General features: G+C 43.0%; 1 protein-coding gene across 1 annotated transcript in view; it reads right to left on the bottom strand.

The window, feature by feature from the left end:
- The window catches only part of SLC6A11 (solute carrier family 6 member 11), a 143,463-nt gene that overhangs the window by 43,153 nt on the left and 79,687 nt on the right, over positions 1-20,623 (bottom strand). The window contains exon 7 of the mRNA XM_066613372.1: positions 2,461-2,564. Coding sequence (XP_066469469.1) covers positions 2,461-2,564 — 104 coding nt within the window. The remainder of the gene's footprint in view (positions 1-2,460; positions 2,565-20,623) is intronic.

Raw genomic sequence — 20,623 nt, 5'->3', positions numbered from 1 at the left:
CCCTATGCCAAGCATCAGCATTCAAATTAGGCCTGCCTGCATATGCCATTGCTGCAATTCACTCTGGGCTATTTGTGAATCAATGGACAATGGACACGGTTTGCTCTGAGACCTGGGTCAAACATTCAAGGCCCATGAACTCTGCTGCTACCTTGCAAGTTGTACTGATATCCAGAGGAAGACAGCAAGGCTATATAACACCAGCTTGTGGGTTAAAGATCTGGTCTGCCAGACTAACTTTGACAATGACATTTATTACTTTAAGGGCTGAAGAATGTGAACACACAAAGAACATCTTTTTCAACATCTTCAAATAATTTATCAATCAATCTGAATCCCAGAACCACATCTAGTTAGGATTCACCAGCTTGCCATGCTCCAATCACTATGGAATTATTTCTCCAGAATTCCATAGTAAATATTGGGGCCCAGTCTAACTGCCCAATCCTACTCTTCCCCCCACCTGTGATATAGCGACACTTAAATGGTCACCACTGCATCCTGTGGGGAGACAGTTGCAGAGGTTTCTTCTGGGTAAGTGAACATTCATTCCATTACCTTCTTCAGCAAATTTGCTGGCGCAGGTCCACATGAACCTGTGCCTCCAGAATGGGTCTGGGAAGGTGGCTAGGATTTGGCGGTGGCTACCGCCGCCAAACCCACATTCTTCCCAAACCCAAACTGCTCCTCTCCCCTCCCCATCCCACCCTCTCCTGCCCCACCCTCCCCATTCCACCCTTGCCCACTCTATCCCGCCTGCCCCACCAACTCACCTGCCTTGGAGTACCCAGGAGGATGCACTAGAATGTGCAGGAAGTCTCCAGCCTTCCTGCTGGTGCTCTGGCAGCACACACCTCTGCATGCTGCCAGAGTGAACTTTACGACTGCTGTAAGGCAGTCAGAGCTATCGGAATGCTCAAAGCCTTCTCACTGCAGCCTTGCTGCGTGCCTCTGTGTGCTGCCAGAGTTCTTTATGACTACTGTAAGGCAGTCAGAGCAGGCGGAATATTTGTTCCAACACTGGGACAGTACGATAGAATTAGGCTGTTAGGGTCTTTGTGACTTCTGAGTTGAGACAGAGACCCCCTATGTCTTTGCTTCATTCTCTAGTTTCCATGGAACTCTAAAATGAGGCTTGGCAGGTTGTCTTCAGGAAAGTAGCTATCATTGCACTGTGAAACTTCTTTTCTTATGCAACTTCCCTTCCCCCTGTTAATCCCCCCTCCCTTCTCAGAAGTCTAGAGAAGGGACTAAAGCGTAGAGCATTCCTAATACCTTCTTCCTCCAAAATCTTCCCTTTTTCCTTTCTTATCAGTGCACCAAACACAACCACATACAAGCTCACACCAAAGTCTAGGAACGCACACAGCCACACCAGTTAGGATCTCTTTTACTGCATTATTCTTGAGCCATTTTGTGTTTGTTCCTTAATTCTTAATTTGTTTGACTGGAAGCTCCCCTTCTCTACCCGTTTATTCTTTAAAAGAGATTGTGTTCTCTCTCTGTCTCTGCATCTGCACTGACAACAACTAGTTGAAAGCTTCTTTAGCAGGGAACTTTTTCATTGTGCCTTAATCGCTTCCCTACTCCAGAGAAACTTTAAATAATTCCCCTATGCAGCTCCTTTGGTAACACCAGGCTCTTGATTTGGCAGCTTTTGGCAGCTTTTGGCCTTTTAGAATAAGGCTGTGGAGTATAAGGATTCAGCAACATCACCGGGACCCACTTTTTAAAACAGCAATCTATTGTGACCCACTAGACAAAAAAAGATTTAGAAAGAAATAATATTTTCTTTATTATTAATAATAATAATTAATAATAATCAGGGGTTCTGTGCTCCAGAGGTTGCTAGAGCTGTAACTATATGTTTGTGTAGACCAGTGATTTTTAAACTTTTCCATCTCATGGCACACTGACAAGGTGCTAAAATTGTTACATTTTTTGACAATTGACAAGGCACACCCAATGACAGCAGAGACTTCTATCCCCCAGTGGCCCACCTAACAAATGATGCTCCCTCCAAACTCTCACAGCACACCTGCAGACCATCCGCGGCACACCAGTGTGCCACAGAACTGTGGCTGAAAATGGCTGGTGTAGACATTTGTTAGACCCTCCCTAGAAATGGAGTTCAAGGACTGTCCTCCCAAATCTTAACAGTCATTCCAGAGTACCCAGAAGGCTGAACTGGAGAGCAAGATGTGCAGTTATGGATTTCCAGGTCAGACAAAGGGCTAAAACTGGGTTCACACGTGATCTACGGCATGCTAGTTACTAAAGAAAATTGGAAATGTAACATTTTAATTTTGGGGTATTAAGATTACGTCATCCTTAAAACATGTGCAGCACTACACACAAACATGTGAATGCACTCATCTCTATGTTTTATTGTTGTATCTATGTCAACTAAACCTGACTTGGGGATACCAGGTAAAGAAAAAAATATAAATTGCTTATTACCTGTAGCAGTTGTTATTGTAGCTGTTGTAGCTGCCTAGGGCTGTCAAACAACCCAGGCAGATGGCATAAGAGAAAAAGATCTGTGTCCCAGCATCTACCCAGACCTGCAGGTGCAAATATAACAAAAATTAGAGGAAAGACACAATATTGTTTTCTTTTTGAGGATCATGTAGGTGATTGTGTAGGTAGACACTTTATACATAAATCCTAATAAGAAACCTAGTGAACAGATTTTCCAGCTGCATCTAAGGGCCCAGTCCTATCCAACTTTCCACTGCTGATGCAACCATGCCAATAGGGTATGGGCAATATCCTGTGGTGGTGGGCAGTCATGGAAGCCTCATCAGGTTGCATCGGTGCTGGAAAATCGGATAGGATTGGCCCTGAGTTGGAAACACCCATGAAGCTAAATTTATCAGATTAGTGAGAGAGAACATTAATTTTGCCTCCCCATTTCTTCTACTTGTTAGAGCAGGTATGGTGGTTTATAGATCTGCTTTTATGCTCTTGTACAATAACTTTGTATTTGGTCTCAACATTTCAGTCATTTTTTGTTAATGGACTATGTGGAAGGCTTAGATAGTGATTAAGGTTTACAAACAGTAATATTGTACTTCAAACAGTGCAAATTGGGTTTATATGTGCATCTGTTGTGGTGGTGTTAAGTTTATGAATTATGCTGAAGGAAAGGAGTTATTCTGTAATTTAATGAAAAATCTAAACAAATGGATATTTTAAAGGTTCAGAAAAGGCTGCGTTTCAAAAGTCACAACCGTTTTGGTATATATGTCTTTCTTAGCTTTGATACCACTTTTGGCACAACAGAAATATTCACACAACTAAATTTGCATGCCATAATTTCAGTTCCTCTTAACTCACTACAATTATAAGGGCACTGCATATACACCAAACTATCTCCAATAACTTGTATTTTCAGAAACTTGACCTGCGTTCTTAGGACAGTATCTGATAGTACCTGAAGGTTGCTCAGACCCGGCCATGGTGAACCATGTCCTAGTGACAAACAGATTAATTATTGTAATGCACTCTTCATGGCACTTTTTTAATAAATGTATTTTAATCATTATTCACGTTTACTGTGTTTTAATTGTTTATCATATTTCATTGTTTTTAGTATTGTTTTATCATTTTATTTATAGCTGCCTTGAGTGCCTTGAGTCAAAATATATATATTCTTCTGAAGATCAATGAATTTTAAAAAGCACTGGAAAAAGCTATGACCAATCACAAAACTAATTCTGAAAGTGAAAGTGTTTCTGCTTTGAAACACCATTAGGATCACATTTAATTAGCATCAGACGTTTAAATGGTTGCACTGCTGTTATGATGAATAAAAACTAGTGGATTACATCTCAACTTGGTAGTGAGAAAAGTATACACAGAAAACATTGTGATAGAATAACAAATGTGGGAGTCTGCAGAAAGCTGAATGAACGTTGCATAAATTTTAAAAAGCACAATTTTCTTAGGTCTGAACTAAAGTGGGTGAATATCACTATTATATGATCTTCAGAAATCCTCATTAAATACTAAAAACATTGAAATATGATAAACAATTAAAACACAGTAAATGTGAATAATGATTAATATAAAAAAGTGCCTCCCCTGGTGTCAGCATAAAAAGGCTTCCCTGAATGCAAAGGTTTTAAGACCCTGCTGAAAGGTATCAAGAGAGGGAGCTATTCTACATTCCAGGGGGAGGAAATTTCACAGGCAGGGCACCACCATCGAGAAGGCCCTATTTCTTGCTGCCACCCTCCTCATCTCTGCAGCTGGCAGCACAGTTAGAAGGGCCCTCTCGGATGACCTGAGAGGATGGGTTGGATTGTATGGAAGGAGGAAGTCCCTCAAGTACCCTGGACCCAAGCTATAAAGGGTACTTTGACTACAAAAGTCAAAACTAACACTTTGAATTCCCAGAAACAAACTGGAAGCCAGTGTAGTCACTGAGGCAGCTGCCTGACTGAATTGAACCGATGAGCCCTAGTAACCACATGGGTGGTCACATTCTGTGCTAACTGCAGTTCTGGACTGTCTTCAGAGGTATCCCCATGATACGGTAATACATGCTGAAGGGTACTGTGGACTTGTATTCCTCAACTACACCCCACCCATATACTATGGCAGACTGCTTTAGAAACTGAACAGAGTTTCAAAAGCAGTTTGTGATATAGAATGAAGGTCTACTGTTCAAAAGAAAAATGGAAATGGACAAGAAAAACGGACAAGGTTAAGAAAAGCAGAACAAATTCACAGGATAATTAAATCAACAAACTGAACTGGTATTATGAAATGGAAAGGGGCATATTCCTAATAATTCTAGTTCTGCAATCCAATCCTATGCAGTAGCATAACTAAGGAGGTGCAGGGGGTAGCAGATGCATTGGGCAACAAGCTTTAGGGGGGCAACAAGCTGAGCTTGACACTAGTGACCAAAATTGTGAAAATATTGGTATGCATGAATAATGCCATCATGTTATATATCATTGGAAAAGTAATTTAATGCAGAATGCAATGATACAAACTGCACTGTAATATCTGTGGTCTATCAATAGTTATGGCCAATTAACCAGAAAATGAAAACAACTGCCTTATGGAATAAAAAATGGATTTTCTTAAAACTGACCTATGAGACTGATTGTTCTGAGAGCCAATGACATATTGTTATTGACATGTTGCAATGCCATGTTATCATGATACAGCATGAAACCAATAAGGTGTTAATATGAGCCATCTGTCATTTCCATGTATCATAATAGAGTTGCCCCTGCTAACTGGTAAAAAGGAACTTTTTCAACTGGTGCCTCTCTTATATTTAGCAGGTGGAGAATAACCATCCCTCTTTATCCCAGCACAGTGTTCTGAGCTGATCAGGGGCACCCTTTTTATTTATTTAATTAATTAATTTGATTTTCTCGGGGGGGGGGGCTACAAATGTTCTTTGACCCCAGGTAGCAGATAGATGCCTTAGCTATGCCACTGACTGGGGGCAGGCAACAGAGCAAGTAGGTGGCGAGCTGCTAGGGGGAGGAGGTGGGTTCCTCCCAATTTTCACTTTTTAAAAAGCCTGGGTGTGACGTCACTTCCGGTTATGACGTCACTTCTGGGGCAACATTTTGAACTTGGCACCGGGGTATACAATCATCAACTACACCACTAATCCTATGTTTGGGCTGAAACACATGTTCCATCAGCACACACTGTTGCAAAATGCCATAAAGTGATTTTCAACAGAGTTAGTAGCTAGAGTGCCAGCAGGAAGGCCATAACGTTCCATTTGTGCCTGCAGTGGTTCGGATACCTGCTGGTCCAGCCCAGGGTGGGGGAGGGGTGGAAGATAATAATAACAACAACAACAACAACAACAACAACAACAGGTATTTATATACCGCCTTTCTTGGTCTTTATTCAAGACTTTATTCAAGGCGGTTTACATAGGCAGGCTTTATTTAAATCCCTTATTAAATAGGGATTTTTACAATTTCAAAGAAGGTTCTTTCTTTCAAGAACCACTACATTCAGGTGTTTCACTCTGATCTGGTTTCACATTCTGACCTCCATCCTCCCACGCTCAGAGCAGATGGAAATAGCTCGGCTTCAGCTTGTCAGCTGCTTCAAGGTCGCACGATGCCGGTGGCCTCGAACTGGTGACCTTGTGGATGTTATCTTAAAGCAGACGGAGGCTCTACCCCCTAGACCAGACCTCCTGCCCGATAAGAAGATGAGGCAGAGATGAATGGACTGGACCCAAGAGGGAGAGGGAGTGGCGGTGCCAGTGCACACCATATCCCAATCCCTTTCCCAGGCCTGATCCACCTGTATGGATTGACTTGGAATTGTGTCAGTGATATTGCAGGCACAGGTCCATGTTGACCCAGGCTGCAATCCTAACCACACTTTCCTGAGAGTAAGCCCCATTGAACAAAATAGGACTTACTTCTGAGTAGACCTGGTTAGGATTGTGCCCCCACTGAGACTGTTGAAGATTACCACGAGGAGACCTCCAGCAGTCAAAATTCCCCCACGAAACACAGCATAGCCCATGCCAGTTGCTATATAACTGCTCAAGAAGTTAGATAGGATTGGGCTGCTAGTGGCCTAATGACACGTTACAGGCAAACACAGGCAAAAAAACTAGATGTTTGATTTTTCTAGGGAAAAGCACCTCCAGGAGGGGGATTTGGAGCTGAGAAGTAGTACATGGGAGGGAGAGCTTAACTTCTTCTCTACCTGATGCTTATTTGGAGCAAATAATGTCTCAAAGTGCTCTTTGCTCCTGCAAGATTCTCAACACTTGCTTCTCCAAAGCCACATTTGAAACCCAGTGACTTGAAACCCAGAGGATGCCTCAGAATAGAGAAGGAGCATGGGGGGAAAGGATTATGCACTACTTCCCTGCCACTTCTCTACTTCAAATCCTTAATATACACATTATATACAGTAGTTAGGAATCACACTACAGAACACTGGTTGTCTAAACCTGGCACTTAACGTAATACATTTCAGAAGTAAGTGCTTGTAGTTCCTGACTTTTATGCAGTATGTTTCTAAAAAGCATAGAAACATGGGTTGATCAGGCTGGGCACTGGCCAAAGGACCACCTAGTTGGGCCAAGCCCCTGACCCCTCAGTACTGGTGGCAGCAATAGCACCCAATGTGGCATCAGCGAGTTGGAAGAGATCCAGTGCACACCATTACCACCAGATCCATCCCTTTTTTGTAGCCTTCCCACCGTGTTCCTCCTCCTCCTCACCCAGTTTCATCCCTTCCCACCCACTCGCATCTGGCTTACCTGCTCCAGAGGACAGCCTGTACTGGGAAAACACAAATGGGAAGGCCCTGGCCTTCCTGACAACACTCCAGCAGCACATGCTGCCAGACTGTGCTTTATGGCTGCTTTACAGCAGCCAGCATTGGCTGACACTAATTCTGCCAGTGGGCAGCCCAATAGGTATGGGGATGTGATTCATTTGTGAAGATTTTTAGCTGAGGTGATACAAATCCTTTGAAAATTGATTTATTTGCAAGCATCCTAACAACAACAACAACTTTATTTTTACCCCGCTCCCCGAAGTGACTCAAAGCAGCTTACAACAGGTTAAAACAGATTAAAAACATAATTTAAAACAAATAAAAACATATTAACACATATCATAAAAACAGCAGTCAGATAAAAAATAGTCCGGTAAAAAGAGCATAGAGCAGCAGCAAATCATAAAAGAATCAGGCTTGTAAAAAATATAAAAGATGTTAAAAGGATGTTAAAAAGGCCGAGAACTCAGAAGGCTTGTTTAAACAGAAGGGTTTTCAGGCCTCGCAGAAAGTCTCAAGAAAGGGAGCCTCTCTGTAAATAAACTCTGTAAATTTAAAAAGCCTGGTTTATAGCCTTTGATTAGTGCAACTACAACTGGGTATCTATAACAATATCAAATGCTGCTTCACTAGGCAATAAAAGCCAACAGTTTATCACACTGAGATTTTAAAAATGCATTTCAAAGCATTCCTCCTACACCAAGCGTAAGCTAATTTTAGCAGCTAGTTAGTATATTGAGTCCTAATGGTGGAATCATCTTGTATGAGCCAATTAGAGAGCTATCATTGAAAGGTTTGCATAGATAAAAAGACGGACTGTGGCATTGTTCATGCACATCAGCAAACCATGGTTTGCTGTTAGGAGCATGAGCCTCCAATTTCCACTTCTCCCTTCCCTTCAAGTGTGAGGGGAGGAAACTGAAAGTATCCTTTTGTGGTTTGTTCCAAATTGGAATTTTCTGTTTTTGTGGGGAAGACTGTGGTTAACACAAACCATGGTTTTCTGAATTGGGATGAAAAAGGGAAATAAGGTTCAGAATAAACCACAAAAGGAAGCTTTCAATCGCCACTTCTTGCACACAAAGGACAGAAGGGAGCATGCTGGCTCAGAACTCTTGGCACTTTATGCACGCAAGAACAGACCACAATTTGTTGTTCTATTTGAAGCAGGCCAGTACTTGCTATATCAAGCAGTACCTCCTTCTTCTCCCCCCCTTCCCTCCCACTTTGGGAAACTTCAGGCCCCACTGAATTTGAGTGGCAGCTGTGGCTGCCATGTGTGCAGTAACATTTGCTCAACATTTCCTTGTGCAGCGACAGGTAGGCTTGAGGTGTTGCTGCTGCTTTTCCAAGGGAAGCCTGTCTGTTCCTCAGCCTCCACAGAGCAGGCTGTGTGCTTAAGCCTGAGGTATTCAATCTGTGGGTCCCGGCTCCCTAGGGAGGCATTGCTAGCTGCCAGGGGCATCCTGAGGCATCTCCAGGAGAGAGGTGGCCATAGCTGCAGGACCTAGTAGTAGGAGTAGAGGCGCTGCTCAGTTCAGCTGTACCTGCCCCTCCCTACTTGCTGCTTTTCTTCAGCTGTGAACAAGGTGGGTGGGGCAGCATGAGGTGGGTGGGGTGTGTGAAACATGGTGGGGGGAGGTGGGAGAGAAGGCTGGTTGGGCAGCGGCAGAGGTGCTCCATCTTATCAGCACAGGGCGTGCTCCTGGCAGGCTTCAAACTGGGAGGGAAACCTGACCTAGAGAGAGCTCTTTCCTTCACTTGGGAAGGAGGGAGCCCAGCCTGCATTCCTCTGTCTTGCCTGGGGGGAGTAGGGGTGGCATCTGCATGTTGGGGTGTATGTGTGAGCAGCCCCCATCTACTCAAAAAGCCCCCATCTAATCTAAAAAGAGGCAACACCAGCAGACAGCCACAAGAAAAGACACTACTGAGGGGAGGTGGGCCAGTTACTCTCCCCCTGCTAAATAAAAGAGGAGCACCCACTTGAAAAAGTGCCTCTTAACCAGTTAGTACGGGTTAACTGTTGTTGGCTGCTATTGTAAGAAAGGCACAATCTTAGCTAGGTCTACTCAGAAGTAAGTCCTATTGTGTTCAATGGGAACTTACTCCCAGGAAAGTGAGGTCAGGATTGCAGCCAAACAGTCTCTGGGTCTCTGTCTGCAGATTAGCAGATTAGCAGTTTGCAATTAGCAGATGCACACAAAATGAAGTCTTCCCCTCCCCCAGCAAATTCATCACTTCCCTTCTCCCCCTTCCAAAACCCTCCAGGTGTGCTGCTAACAAACTCGGCACAAGCCTAACCAGGTCTGCTCAGAAGTAAGTCCTATTTTGTTCACTGGGGCTTACTCTCAGGTAAGTGCGGTTAGGATTGCAGCCTTAGAGTGCTGGTAGCTGTTTTTTTGTTTCTAGTGTATAATTATAACAACTTCATCCCCATTTTGGGGGTAACTAAGGTGAGGTGATGTAATGAGGAGCTGTGGCCAATGGCCACAAGGATCAGGGGAGGCGTGGGCCAGAAAAGTTATGCTTATGCACTCTCCCATTCTCCCTCCCCCTCCTGTTTTGATTATTTTCTCATCTAATGAAAGGGTGAAATAAGCCTGAACGCTCATGTTTTTGAACAGGTGACGCAACCGGCAGGAGGGTTGTGTGCGAAGCTGTTGCAGTTGAAGGTTGGAGGAAAGGGCAAGGGGTGAAAGAAAACTCGGCCAACAGCCTGTGTTGCACCCAAAACCTTGCAGGTATCAACATGAGTATCACATTAAAGCAGCGGTATTCAGACTGGGGCATTGCGACACCCCAGCCTGAGGGCCCTGGCCTCTGCCCCCTTAAGGGGTGGAGGCAGGGGGGATTGCATCGCTGCCTTCCCCCCTGCCCGCGCTGCCTTCTCCCCCCCCCCCCCGCCCCCACAAGGACTTACTGTGCTTTTCAAACTCCTGGAGAGTCTGAAAACCGCAGCATTAAAGGATCAATCCTATACTCAAGATATGCCAGTGCAACACCACATATGCCAGCACAATAACAGTTCTACCAGTGCAGAAGCCCCTCTGCTGATGGCTGCCAGCACAACAGCAGGAAATTGACATGCCATTGTAAACTGGATGCAGATCAGATGCAGGCACAAATGTGCCAGTGGAGAGGCCAAAACAGGGAGAACGGAAAGCAGGTATGACATGGGCATGATGTGGGTGCGACATGGGAGGGCTTAGCTGAGGGGGGACATGATTGAGACATACAAAATTATGCATGGGAAGGATAAAGTGGATAGAGAGATGCTCTTTGCACTCTCACATAACACCAGAACCAGGGGACATCCACTAAAATTGAGTGTTGGGAGGGTTAGGACAGACAAAAGAAAATATTTCTTTACTTCGCGTGTGGATGGTCTGCGGAATTTCTTGTCACAGGATGTGGCGACGGCATCTGGCCTGAATGCCTTTAAAAGGTGGTTGGACAAGTTTCTGGAGGAAAAATCCATTACGGGTTACAAGCCATGATGTGTATGTGCAACCTCCTGATTTTAGAAATGGGCTATGTCAGATGCAAGGGAGGGCACCAGGATGCAGGTCTCTTGTTATCTGGTGTGCTCCCTGGGGCATTTGGTGGGCCGCCGTGAGATACAGGAAGCTGGACTAGATGGGCCTATGGCCTGATCCAGTGGGGCTGTTCTTATGTTCTTATGATGGATTGATTATTTATTACAGTATTACAGTATTAATATACCACCTTTCTCATAGATTCAAGAAGGTTTACACAAGAAGGTTGGTCTTATACCTCATTTTTGAATGGGATTTTTACAAGTATTGTTCCATGAGAGAGACTCATAGAACCCTCCATTTCTCCAGATGTTTCCTATTCATAGTGCAGTTTCATCCTGGCTTGCCAAGCTCTGACAGGCCTTTTCACAGATAAATGTATTCTTAATGGCAGTCAGTGCCAGTGGAGCACCAGATCTGAGGACATGCAGTACATTTAAGAGTGGGCTCTTAGATTGTTCCAAATGCTCCTCAAATGAGTGGTTCTCATGGAGTTAGATAATCTAGATATACACCTCTCTTCAGACATTCCCTATATAGTTGGCAACCTTCAGTCTCGAAAAACTATGGTATCGTGCTCTGAATGGTGGTTCTGGAACAGCGTCTAGTGTGGCTGAAAAGGCCGATTCGGGAGTGACAATCCCTTCCACACTGGGAGCAAGTGCAGCCTGTCCCTGGTCTGACTCCCTGGCTATGGGCCTTCCTTCTTTGCCTCTTTGCCTCAGTCTGTTGGCCAAGTGTCTCTTCAAACTGGGAGAGGCCATGCTCAGAGGCCAGGAATTCCCACTTGTTGAGGTCCATTCCTAAGGCCTTCAGATCCCTCTTGCAGATGTCCTTGTATTGCAGCTGTGGTCTATCTGTATATGTACTCCTGTGTACTCCCTATATGTACTCCTATAAACTAATATATTATATGTACTCCTTAGGTCCATCTTAACAGGACCAAGGACTAAGGTTTTTTTCTGTGTTAACTTTTTTTCCTAACACTTATTTCAGTCATCTTGCTTTTTGCCTTTCTTGCTTATTGCTTGACCGTGTTGCATATTTCCAATATGCAGACTTATGGTCCAATCTTAACTCCCTGTGCAGTTATGGAGCAGCGGCAGAATGGCCTCTGCTGTATCTCATGGGGCACTTTTTAGCTGCTGGACGTCTCCTTGGAGTAAGGGGACATTTGTCCCTTTACCCAGGGTAAGCCCCAGTACTGCTATGGTTCAACTTGTACGGGAAAGGGTTGAAGACTTGGTGGGTGCTGCTGCTACATGCATTAATTTACTGTTGAACCCAGTGGGATTTATTTTTGAGTAAACATGCACAGGATTGTGATGGGAGCGTACTGCCTTTGGGTTAGCACTAGTTCATACAGTTTTGTTTGCATGGGCTTTTGAGTAATGAAATTGCTCTCTGTCAATTAGTATTATTCATTTATTTAGATTATGTACACTCTACTTTTAAAAACAGGGAGAGAGAACAGGAGAGAGAAACATGGAATTGAAGCATCACTTCAGGTGCCAGTCCAGCTTGGGCTGAGCCTGCTACTTCCAAAAAAGGATGGGAATGGCAAGGATACTGTGCCATCAATCCCTGTCCCTGTGTGGCAATTTGGAAGGATATCATGGTTGAGGGTATCAGAAGTTGCTGAGAGATTTCAACAGGAAAGAACATGCTTCCCCTGCCTCATTCCCAGCGTAGATAATCATCCAGTGTGACCAATCATCCAGTGTGACCATCCAGTGTGAACATGCTTCCCCTGCCTCATTCCCAGCATAGATAATCATCCAGTGTGACCAAAACTTTTTTTTTCCTTCCTAAAACCAGGCATGAAGCCAGACTGAAAAGAATCCATATGACTAGTCTCCTCCAAGAACCTCTGAGTTGGGTTACCACCAGTCTCAAACGCCTTGCCTAGAAATAGCAAATTTAAGAGTGTCCAGAATTTATCCAGTATAGTAGGGAGCAACTGGGGCTTTTTCAAAAGCAGCCTCACTACTGCTTTCTTTAGCCACGATGGAATAACATATTCCTATAGGGAAGCATTTATAACATTCCCCATCCCTTTGGCAATCTCTTGCTACCCTAATCAAACAAGAATAGTGAAGGCTGAGCATGCATGCGCTCAGCCACATGCTCTCAAAGATCCTGTCTAGACCTTCAGGCCACACCACATGAAAAGTATTGTAGTGGTTTTACGGAATTTTAGTATAGATTCTTTCTTTTTTTGTAGTTGCCTTGAGGGTCTGTTATGTTTGAAAGGCAGATTATAAAATGAGTAAGTTAAACAATCACTTCATTCATATGACTGATTTATTACAATGATCTGGATTAGCACTTATGTTGTTAAATTGTGGAGGGACAGTACACAAATCAATGCAAATTACCACAGATATAAACTCACGTGGATAAGGGGGGCACACCTGTAATTCTTCTTAAAGAAGAAACTTTACCCATTGTCCCTAATTCACCAACAATTCTATACAGTATTCTTACTCAGAAGTAAGGAACCAATCCTATCTAACGTTCCAGGACTGATGCAGCTGTGACAATGGGGCTTGCACTGCACCCTGTGGTGGAGGGCGGTCACTGAGGCCTCCTCAAGGTAAGGGAATATTTGTTCCCTTACCTGGGAGCTGCACTGAGGAGGCATCAGCACTGGAAAGTTGGATAGGATTGGGCCCTCAGTCCTTTGGTGTTCAACTCTCAAGAAAGGATTGCAGCTCTCAAAAAAGTTCAACTCTCAAGAAAGTGCAGTGTTTCTCACACATTTAGCACTGGGACCAACTTTTTAGAATGAGAATCTGTCAGGACCCACCAGAAGTGATGTCATGATTGGAAGTGACATCATCAACCAGGAACATTTTGAACAATCCTAGGCTGCAATCCTACCCACAGTTACCCAGGAATAAGTCCCATTTACTATCATTGTTAAAAGAATATACAATTAGCTTGTTAAAAGTACAGGTCATTTCCCCAAATGCAGTCACATACCATGGTAGCATCAAGTCTAATATATTAAAAATTAAATATTGAAATGAATAGGGACCCACCTGAAATTGGCGCGCGAGCCACCTAGTGGGTCCCAAACCACAGTTTGAGAAACACTGGTGTAGAGGATTGCAGCTAAAGTCATGCAATAATCAAGACCTATTTGAAAAAGGGTTTGCTTTGGGCAGTATTAATAATCTGCAACATAAAGCCATTACGGTAGCATATTCTGATAGCGAATTTGCAGCATATGTCCGAGCAGTATGACACAGAACTCTAGTAAAAAACAGATCTGTTTCAAACTGTGCAAATAGGATAAAACAAAAACAAAACCCCATCTGTTTAACATCTGAAATTATAGTAGCAGTGTATGGAACTGATTTTGGAAAAGAATTCATCCTTGAACATTCAGTGAGTGTTCAAACATTTCAAAAATACAGGGATAAAGTAAAATAAGTATATTATGATATGGGTGGCCAGCCCAATCCTATGCAACTCCCTGTGTTGCATGAAGTGGCAAGATGTTAGCTATATCCTGCAGGAGAGTTTCAGGCCCCAGGAGACTCCTCCAGGTGAAAGAACATTTATTCCCTTGCCTGGACGTAAGCCCTCACTGCCATGCTGGGTCCACTCAGACCTGCACCAGCTATATAGCTGCGACAACAGCCAGCAGAAAGGCATGCACCAGACTGCCAGAGCCACATCCAAATGCAGCACTGGTTGGCACAGATAGGTTTGTACTGGGTGGTGTGGGGGGGGGGGTTGAAGAGGGTGGTGGGAGGGTGGAACGGGGTGGGGAATTTTGGGTGGGGAAGAGCAGAATGGGAGGCAATTCTGTCCCAGGAGGAGGCAGGATCAACGGAGGCACAAGCCACATCCTAACCCTCAATCCCAGCCCGGGCAGGCCTATATGGGCTCCCTGGATTTGCACCAGCTATGTAGCTGGCACAGATCTAAGCAGCCCCATAAGGATGGCTGGGGCTTTACTCAGGGTAAGGGGAAAAATATGTCCTTACTCCAAGGTGACCTCCAGCTACGTCCCAAGCTGCTTTGGATGCTGTGAAGACCATGTGACCCGGCTGTGCCACTGCAGCTTAGAACTGGGCTGTAAATTAGATGAGAGTTTCTTAGAAACCAGTGTCCAGAGAGGTTGCTTTCAGGCACCCAAATTAATTTTAAATGATTTGAAACCCTATCTAGAGAACGATAATTGGTTATTTAATTTTAAATATATTTCATATAGGGAGAGCTCATCCATGATATATTACTGTTTCCTTTCATGGTGAAAATCTTAACTACTGCTTCCGACAATTACACTAGCTGCCCATTTGCTTCTGGTCCCAGTTCAAGGTGCTAGCTCTAACCTTTAAGGTTCTCCATGACCCGGGTCCAGACTGAAAATGTGAAAATGTTAACTTTGGTTGCAGCTTGCCCTGGAGCCTGGTTGTCCTGGGGATTGATTGCCCTGTAGCCCGATTGAAAGGGGGGAAAGAATCTGAGCCTCGCCACCATTTTTTAAGAGATTAACAAGGTGCTTGTATAGTACTGTGTGCCATTCCCCCCTTCTGTGTAATGGAACAGCCAGGAGGGAAGGAGAGAATCTATTGTCCCCTGTGTCCTTTTGCTTTCCTCTGGGCTTCTCTTGGCTGCCATGACATGCCTGAACAGCCCTGACACTGAGTGATTGCAGATAAGACCACCTCCTTCCATACATTCCAGCCTGCCCTCTTAGGTCATCCGAGGGGGCTCTTCTACAAGTGATGCCTTTGTCCCAAGTGAGAGGAGTGGCAGCTTGGGGGCAAGCATTCTCCGTAGTGGCACCACAACTATGGAATTCCCTCCCAGGGGAACTGAGAACTACTCCGTCTCTTATGGCTTTTTGGCGAGGATTCAAAACACACCTGTTTCATCTGGCATTTGGTTGCTGAATTGATGCTTGCCCTCTATGCTTCTAATAATACTACTGTGACTTAACGGCCTGCCTGGACTTACTCCAATTGTTAGTTTTTGTTACGTTCCACTATGTAATGTGAAAATTTAATTGCTTTTAACGCCTTATTTGATGTGTTTACCTGTTACTAACCTTCATACCTTTTTATAAGTTTTGTTAGCTGCCCTGGGCATTTGCTTTGGCATGGAAATGGCAGGATATAAATTTCTTAAATAAATAAATAAATTGTAGCCAAAAATATTAAGATTTCACCACATTTTGGCAACACATTTTATTATTAATAATACAAGCTCCTTCAATACAATCTCCCTTTTAAGGAAGTATGGAAAAAACAAGATTTTAAATGATTCATAAATCAATATACTTCTAGAAATCAGATGGACTGGGATATAAACAATTCCAAGTCTTGATTAAATAAACCAGATCCAAATGACATATTTTCAAACAAGGAGACTACTGTATTATAGGATTCAAGAATTACTAAAAATCAAGATCAGTATTTTTTTTTTTACATACAAAGACACTGATGACACAGAGATTGTGCCCTCAGTGGAGTTGTAAGTAATGAAAGTGCTTCAGCATTATTATTATTAATTATTATTAACAGTATTTATATACCGCTTTTCAACTAAAAGTTCACAAAGCGGTTTACAGAGAAAATCAAATAACTAAATGGCTAAATAACTAATATATTATCAAATATAAATAATGTTGAGCTTCCCATACAGTAATCCAAGGCTTTCATTGTAATGCATATCTATTAATCTTGTCACAATCTTATTTGTCATGCTATTAAAAGTAGTCATTAAACAGGAAAATAAAGCAAAACAAAATATGAACTCTACATTGTATATTTAAATAGCCAATAACGCGCTGTATTTTGGATACAGGACTCATTTTGTTTCTGAGGTTTTACTACTCAGGGGTTTTCAACAACACAGTTTCTGTAAGCAGAGACTTCATTAGGGGAGAAAACAGAACTTAAATAGTTAGGCATAAAATGGCTGAATTAAGCTCTTTCTTTTCCACTCTTTAACGGGAGTGATTCTCAAATGATTAAAAGTAGGTTAGGAGAATAATAAAACAACTATGTTTCTAGTGTCTACCTGACAACAGCTTTTGTAGCAGTGAATAATTACATGAAAATCACTTCCTTTCCACCTCTCTTTGGGATTTCTGTGGGTTGCTAGGCAGTCCTTCTCCTACCTTCTGCTAATGTTACTTACAGATGCCAATGAATACAGCATATTCATTATGAGAAAGGAGAACTGAGGGAGAGAAGGACCTAAATACTCCAACTTTTTTGTTTATTCATTGCTGCCTCCAGAAGCAAAGGCTGTAGCTCAGAATACTTTACACATATTTAAATGCTAATTTGTCCAGGCAACCTACTCCTCCTTAAAACAAAGCAAAATCTTTCTTGGAAGAAAAGTCACACTTGTGTCACGTTTTTGTGGTGCAAACCAATGAATAAAGTCAACTGCTAAGAGTTAAGGTGTCTACCACAAATAAAGATGGGGGCAGTCTCTTTCTGCAGCTCTAAGAAATCACCACCTAACCTTAAGATGTGCCTAGATTTCTTCTCAACTGACTTAATCAAGTTTTGGAAGATCCTGGCATAAATTCCAAACTTCTGCCAACTAAATACTATCATATGTGTCACTTAGGAAAGAAAGAACAGAAACTGCTTGGGGACAAATGCCTTGAATGGGGGGATTTTATTTTATTTAGCATATGGCATATAATACATGGACTTATATATCAATTAGACTAGATCAAATGTCAATGTCCAGTTCGTCCAGCCATTCAAGGACAGTTACGTTCATTGAAAAAGTCAGACCATGGGCCAGTATACGCCCTCAGTTTGCAGCCAGACACAATGTGGAATTTGGTTTGGCAGGAGAACCAGCAACCATACTGTGGGGTAGATACCAGCACCCATTTAAACAATGAGTTCTGACTAACACCACGTAGGGTACGGATCCTGTTCAAAGTTTTCCAGTGCTGGCAAGGTAAGTCGAAACCTGGCACCTTAAGGGTAGTCTATATAAATACCCGTTTCTGGGCATTCGACTGCCCATTTAGCTTTCCATTGGGTATTGATGTTAAAATTGTTGTGCAGATGTTGTGCGAGTGCCAGAGAAGGCTTCCTGGATTTAAGCCTTCCGATTGATAGATGAGGAAGATCGGCATATGCTGGTAAAACTGGGTTGTTGGTGATTTTTCTATATTCTTTCACTAAAGCCTTTGTCTCCGTAGGGCTGGTGGTGCTACGTGACTCAAAATGGGGAGCCAACAGACGAGTGGGTTTTATACAGCCGCTTATGATTCTCATGGTTTCATTTAATCTGGCATCAATCTTGCTAGTATGACAGCTGTTAAGCGATACTGAGTATTCTGCTGCGGAGTAGATCAATCCTAATGCTGATGTTCTGAGAGTAGTGGCTGAAGCTCCCCATCTTGTTCCTATTAATGTCTGGAGTATGTTGTTCCTGGTATTGATTTTTGCAGATGTGTTCTCGGGGTGTGACTTATGAGAGAGAGTCTGGTCCAAAGTTACTCCAAGATATTTTGGATGAGGATTGTAAGGGAGTAGATTGTTATTTAGATAGACCTGCAAGGCTGCATTTGCTAATTTATTGTTAAGGTGGAAGCATGTAGTCACTGTTTTGCTGATACTGGGTATCCAGTCAGCTAAATATTTTCCCAGGATCTTGAGATCTTCTGAGAGGAGGCCATCCAACACCTCCATGTTTTTTCCTTGCACTGCTAGAGCCAAGTCATCAGCATATCCAAATTTACGTCGTCTTGTTACTGGCAAGTCTGAGATGTACAGGTTAAATAGTGTGGGTGCCATTACAGAGCCTTGTGGGAGGCTGTTGTTTAGCCTTCTTACCTGACTTGCATTGTCCTCCATTATGATCTGGAAATATCTGTCAGCATATTGTTGACTAATGAATACAGCTTTTTACATGGGATGATGTGACACAATTTATATAGTAGACCCTCCCTCCACACGGTGTCATATGTCGCAGTTAGGTCGATAAATACAACTGTCGTTTTTAAACCTCGTTGAAAACTAGCCTTAATATAGCTTGTCAAGCTCAATACCTGATCAACACAGCTACAATTTTGTCGAAAGCCCACTTGTTCTATAGGCAGATGTTCATCTATTACAGGGCCAATTCTGTTTATGATTAGTTTCTCCAAAAGTTTGTAACAGGAGGTCAGAAGGGCAATTGGGCGATAACCGTCTACTCTGTCTTGCGGTTTACCAGGTTTCAGAACTGATATTACTTTAGCTTTTTAAAATTCTTGTGGAACATGTCCACTAGAAAGTATGTCCAAGAAGAATTTGCCAAGCCACGTCCTTGTGTATCTCCCAGAATGTATGAAAAACTCAGGATAGATGCCATCAAAGCCAGGGGCTTTACCACACTTCAGACTGCTGATAGTGTGAATCAGCTGCATTGATTTTGTCCATTGAAAATGGGTGGAAAAATTTGGGATGTTTGGGACGACCACCAAAAAGCTGTAAGGGCTCTCTTGATGGTAGTAGAGTGGTCTTTCCCCCTTGGGGCTTTGGAAAGGGATACAACTCGAGAGGCTACTTGATCAGGGGTTACACTGGGCATTTGTTGTGCAGCTTGAGTGCTACCACCAAGTTTCCTTAAAAGGCTCCAAGGTTTCCTGCTTGATTTGCTGAAATTTAATGATGAAGTAAGTTGTCCCCATTTCATGCGTTGGGCTGCATCAACTATGCAGAAGGTCATCAGCAATTTCTGGGTCACCGTTATGTAGAAAGGCCTGATAAAGTTCTTCGGTCTCTTCATTCCATCCTGGGATGTATTCTTATCTAAATCCTCAGGGGATGTTTCTTTTTGCTGCAGCAATCTTTGATAATGTTGGCTTGTAGGTGGAATCCATTGTACTGGGGGGTCCTGGGGGGAGTCTAACCTAAAGTAAACTCTTCCTACTGGTAAGACTGAGATCTCTGACAGGTTTATTTTGGAGAACTGAGCATGGTTCAATGTAGTGTGGTTCTCATAGCATACAGAACCTTACTGAAACTAAATAAAAATAGATGGTAGTGCAGAACTTTGAATGCAGACATTAAAATAATCTTTTAGACTTCAGTGTTTACTATGCATCTTATCTGAAGTGAATTATTTGAGAGCGAACTCTTTAAGAACTGAGCAAGTCAGCACGAGAAGTCAGTGTCAACCTTGCAGAAGACTTGCAGAATAAGGGAATAAAGGGAGGGAATAAAGGGAGGGACAAGATGTAGAAGCTCTCCATTCTACACCAAGAATCAATTTCTGGTCTTTTCCAGATCTATTTAACATCAGCTGAAGGAGAAAATAATAATAATACTGGTATTTATATACCACTTTTCTTGATCAATTGGATTGGTCCTTCTGACTTTAATTCAAGGCGGTTCACATAGCCTGAGATCTGCCTATCATCCATTTGTGAAATGCGGGTGAGCTTTCTCCTGAGATCTGCAATGAGTAGTCACACAACCCTCAACATGTATTGTAAAGCAAAGCACCAGAGCTAGGGGAACATGTGTCACTTTAATTTCTGGCTACATGTCATCATTATGTTATCTATGGCAACCTGAATCATTGTGCCCTGCAGCAAAGGTTGGAGAGCCTGAAGACCTTTGGAAATGCTACATGTTCCAAGTAACTGATGTGGTGATGGGTTGTCTGTGAGTCCTAGCAGGCCACAGTGTGTCTTTTGCCCCATAACCCCAGAGAACTGTGTCAGTAATTCAGATGAGATGCTGGCATCTGAATATACTGGCATATAGTTTTGAAGATGCTGGTTTCTATCTGGAGTGGTGGCTGGAAGTTCG

Source organism: Tiliqua scincoides, chromosome 2, assembly GCF_035046505.1.
Source record: "Tiliqua scincoides isolate rTilSci1 chromosome 2, rTilSci1.hap2, whole genome shotgun sequence".
Taxonomy (NCBI): domain Eukaryota; kingdom Metazoa; phylum Chordata; class Lepidosauria; order Squamata; family Scincidae; genus Tiliqua; species Tiliqua scincoides.
This window is presented reverse-complemented; position numbering and strand designations above follow the sequence as displayed.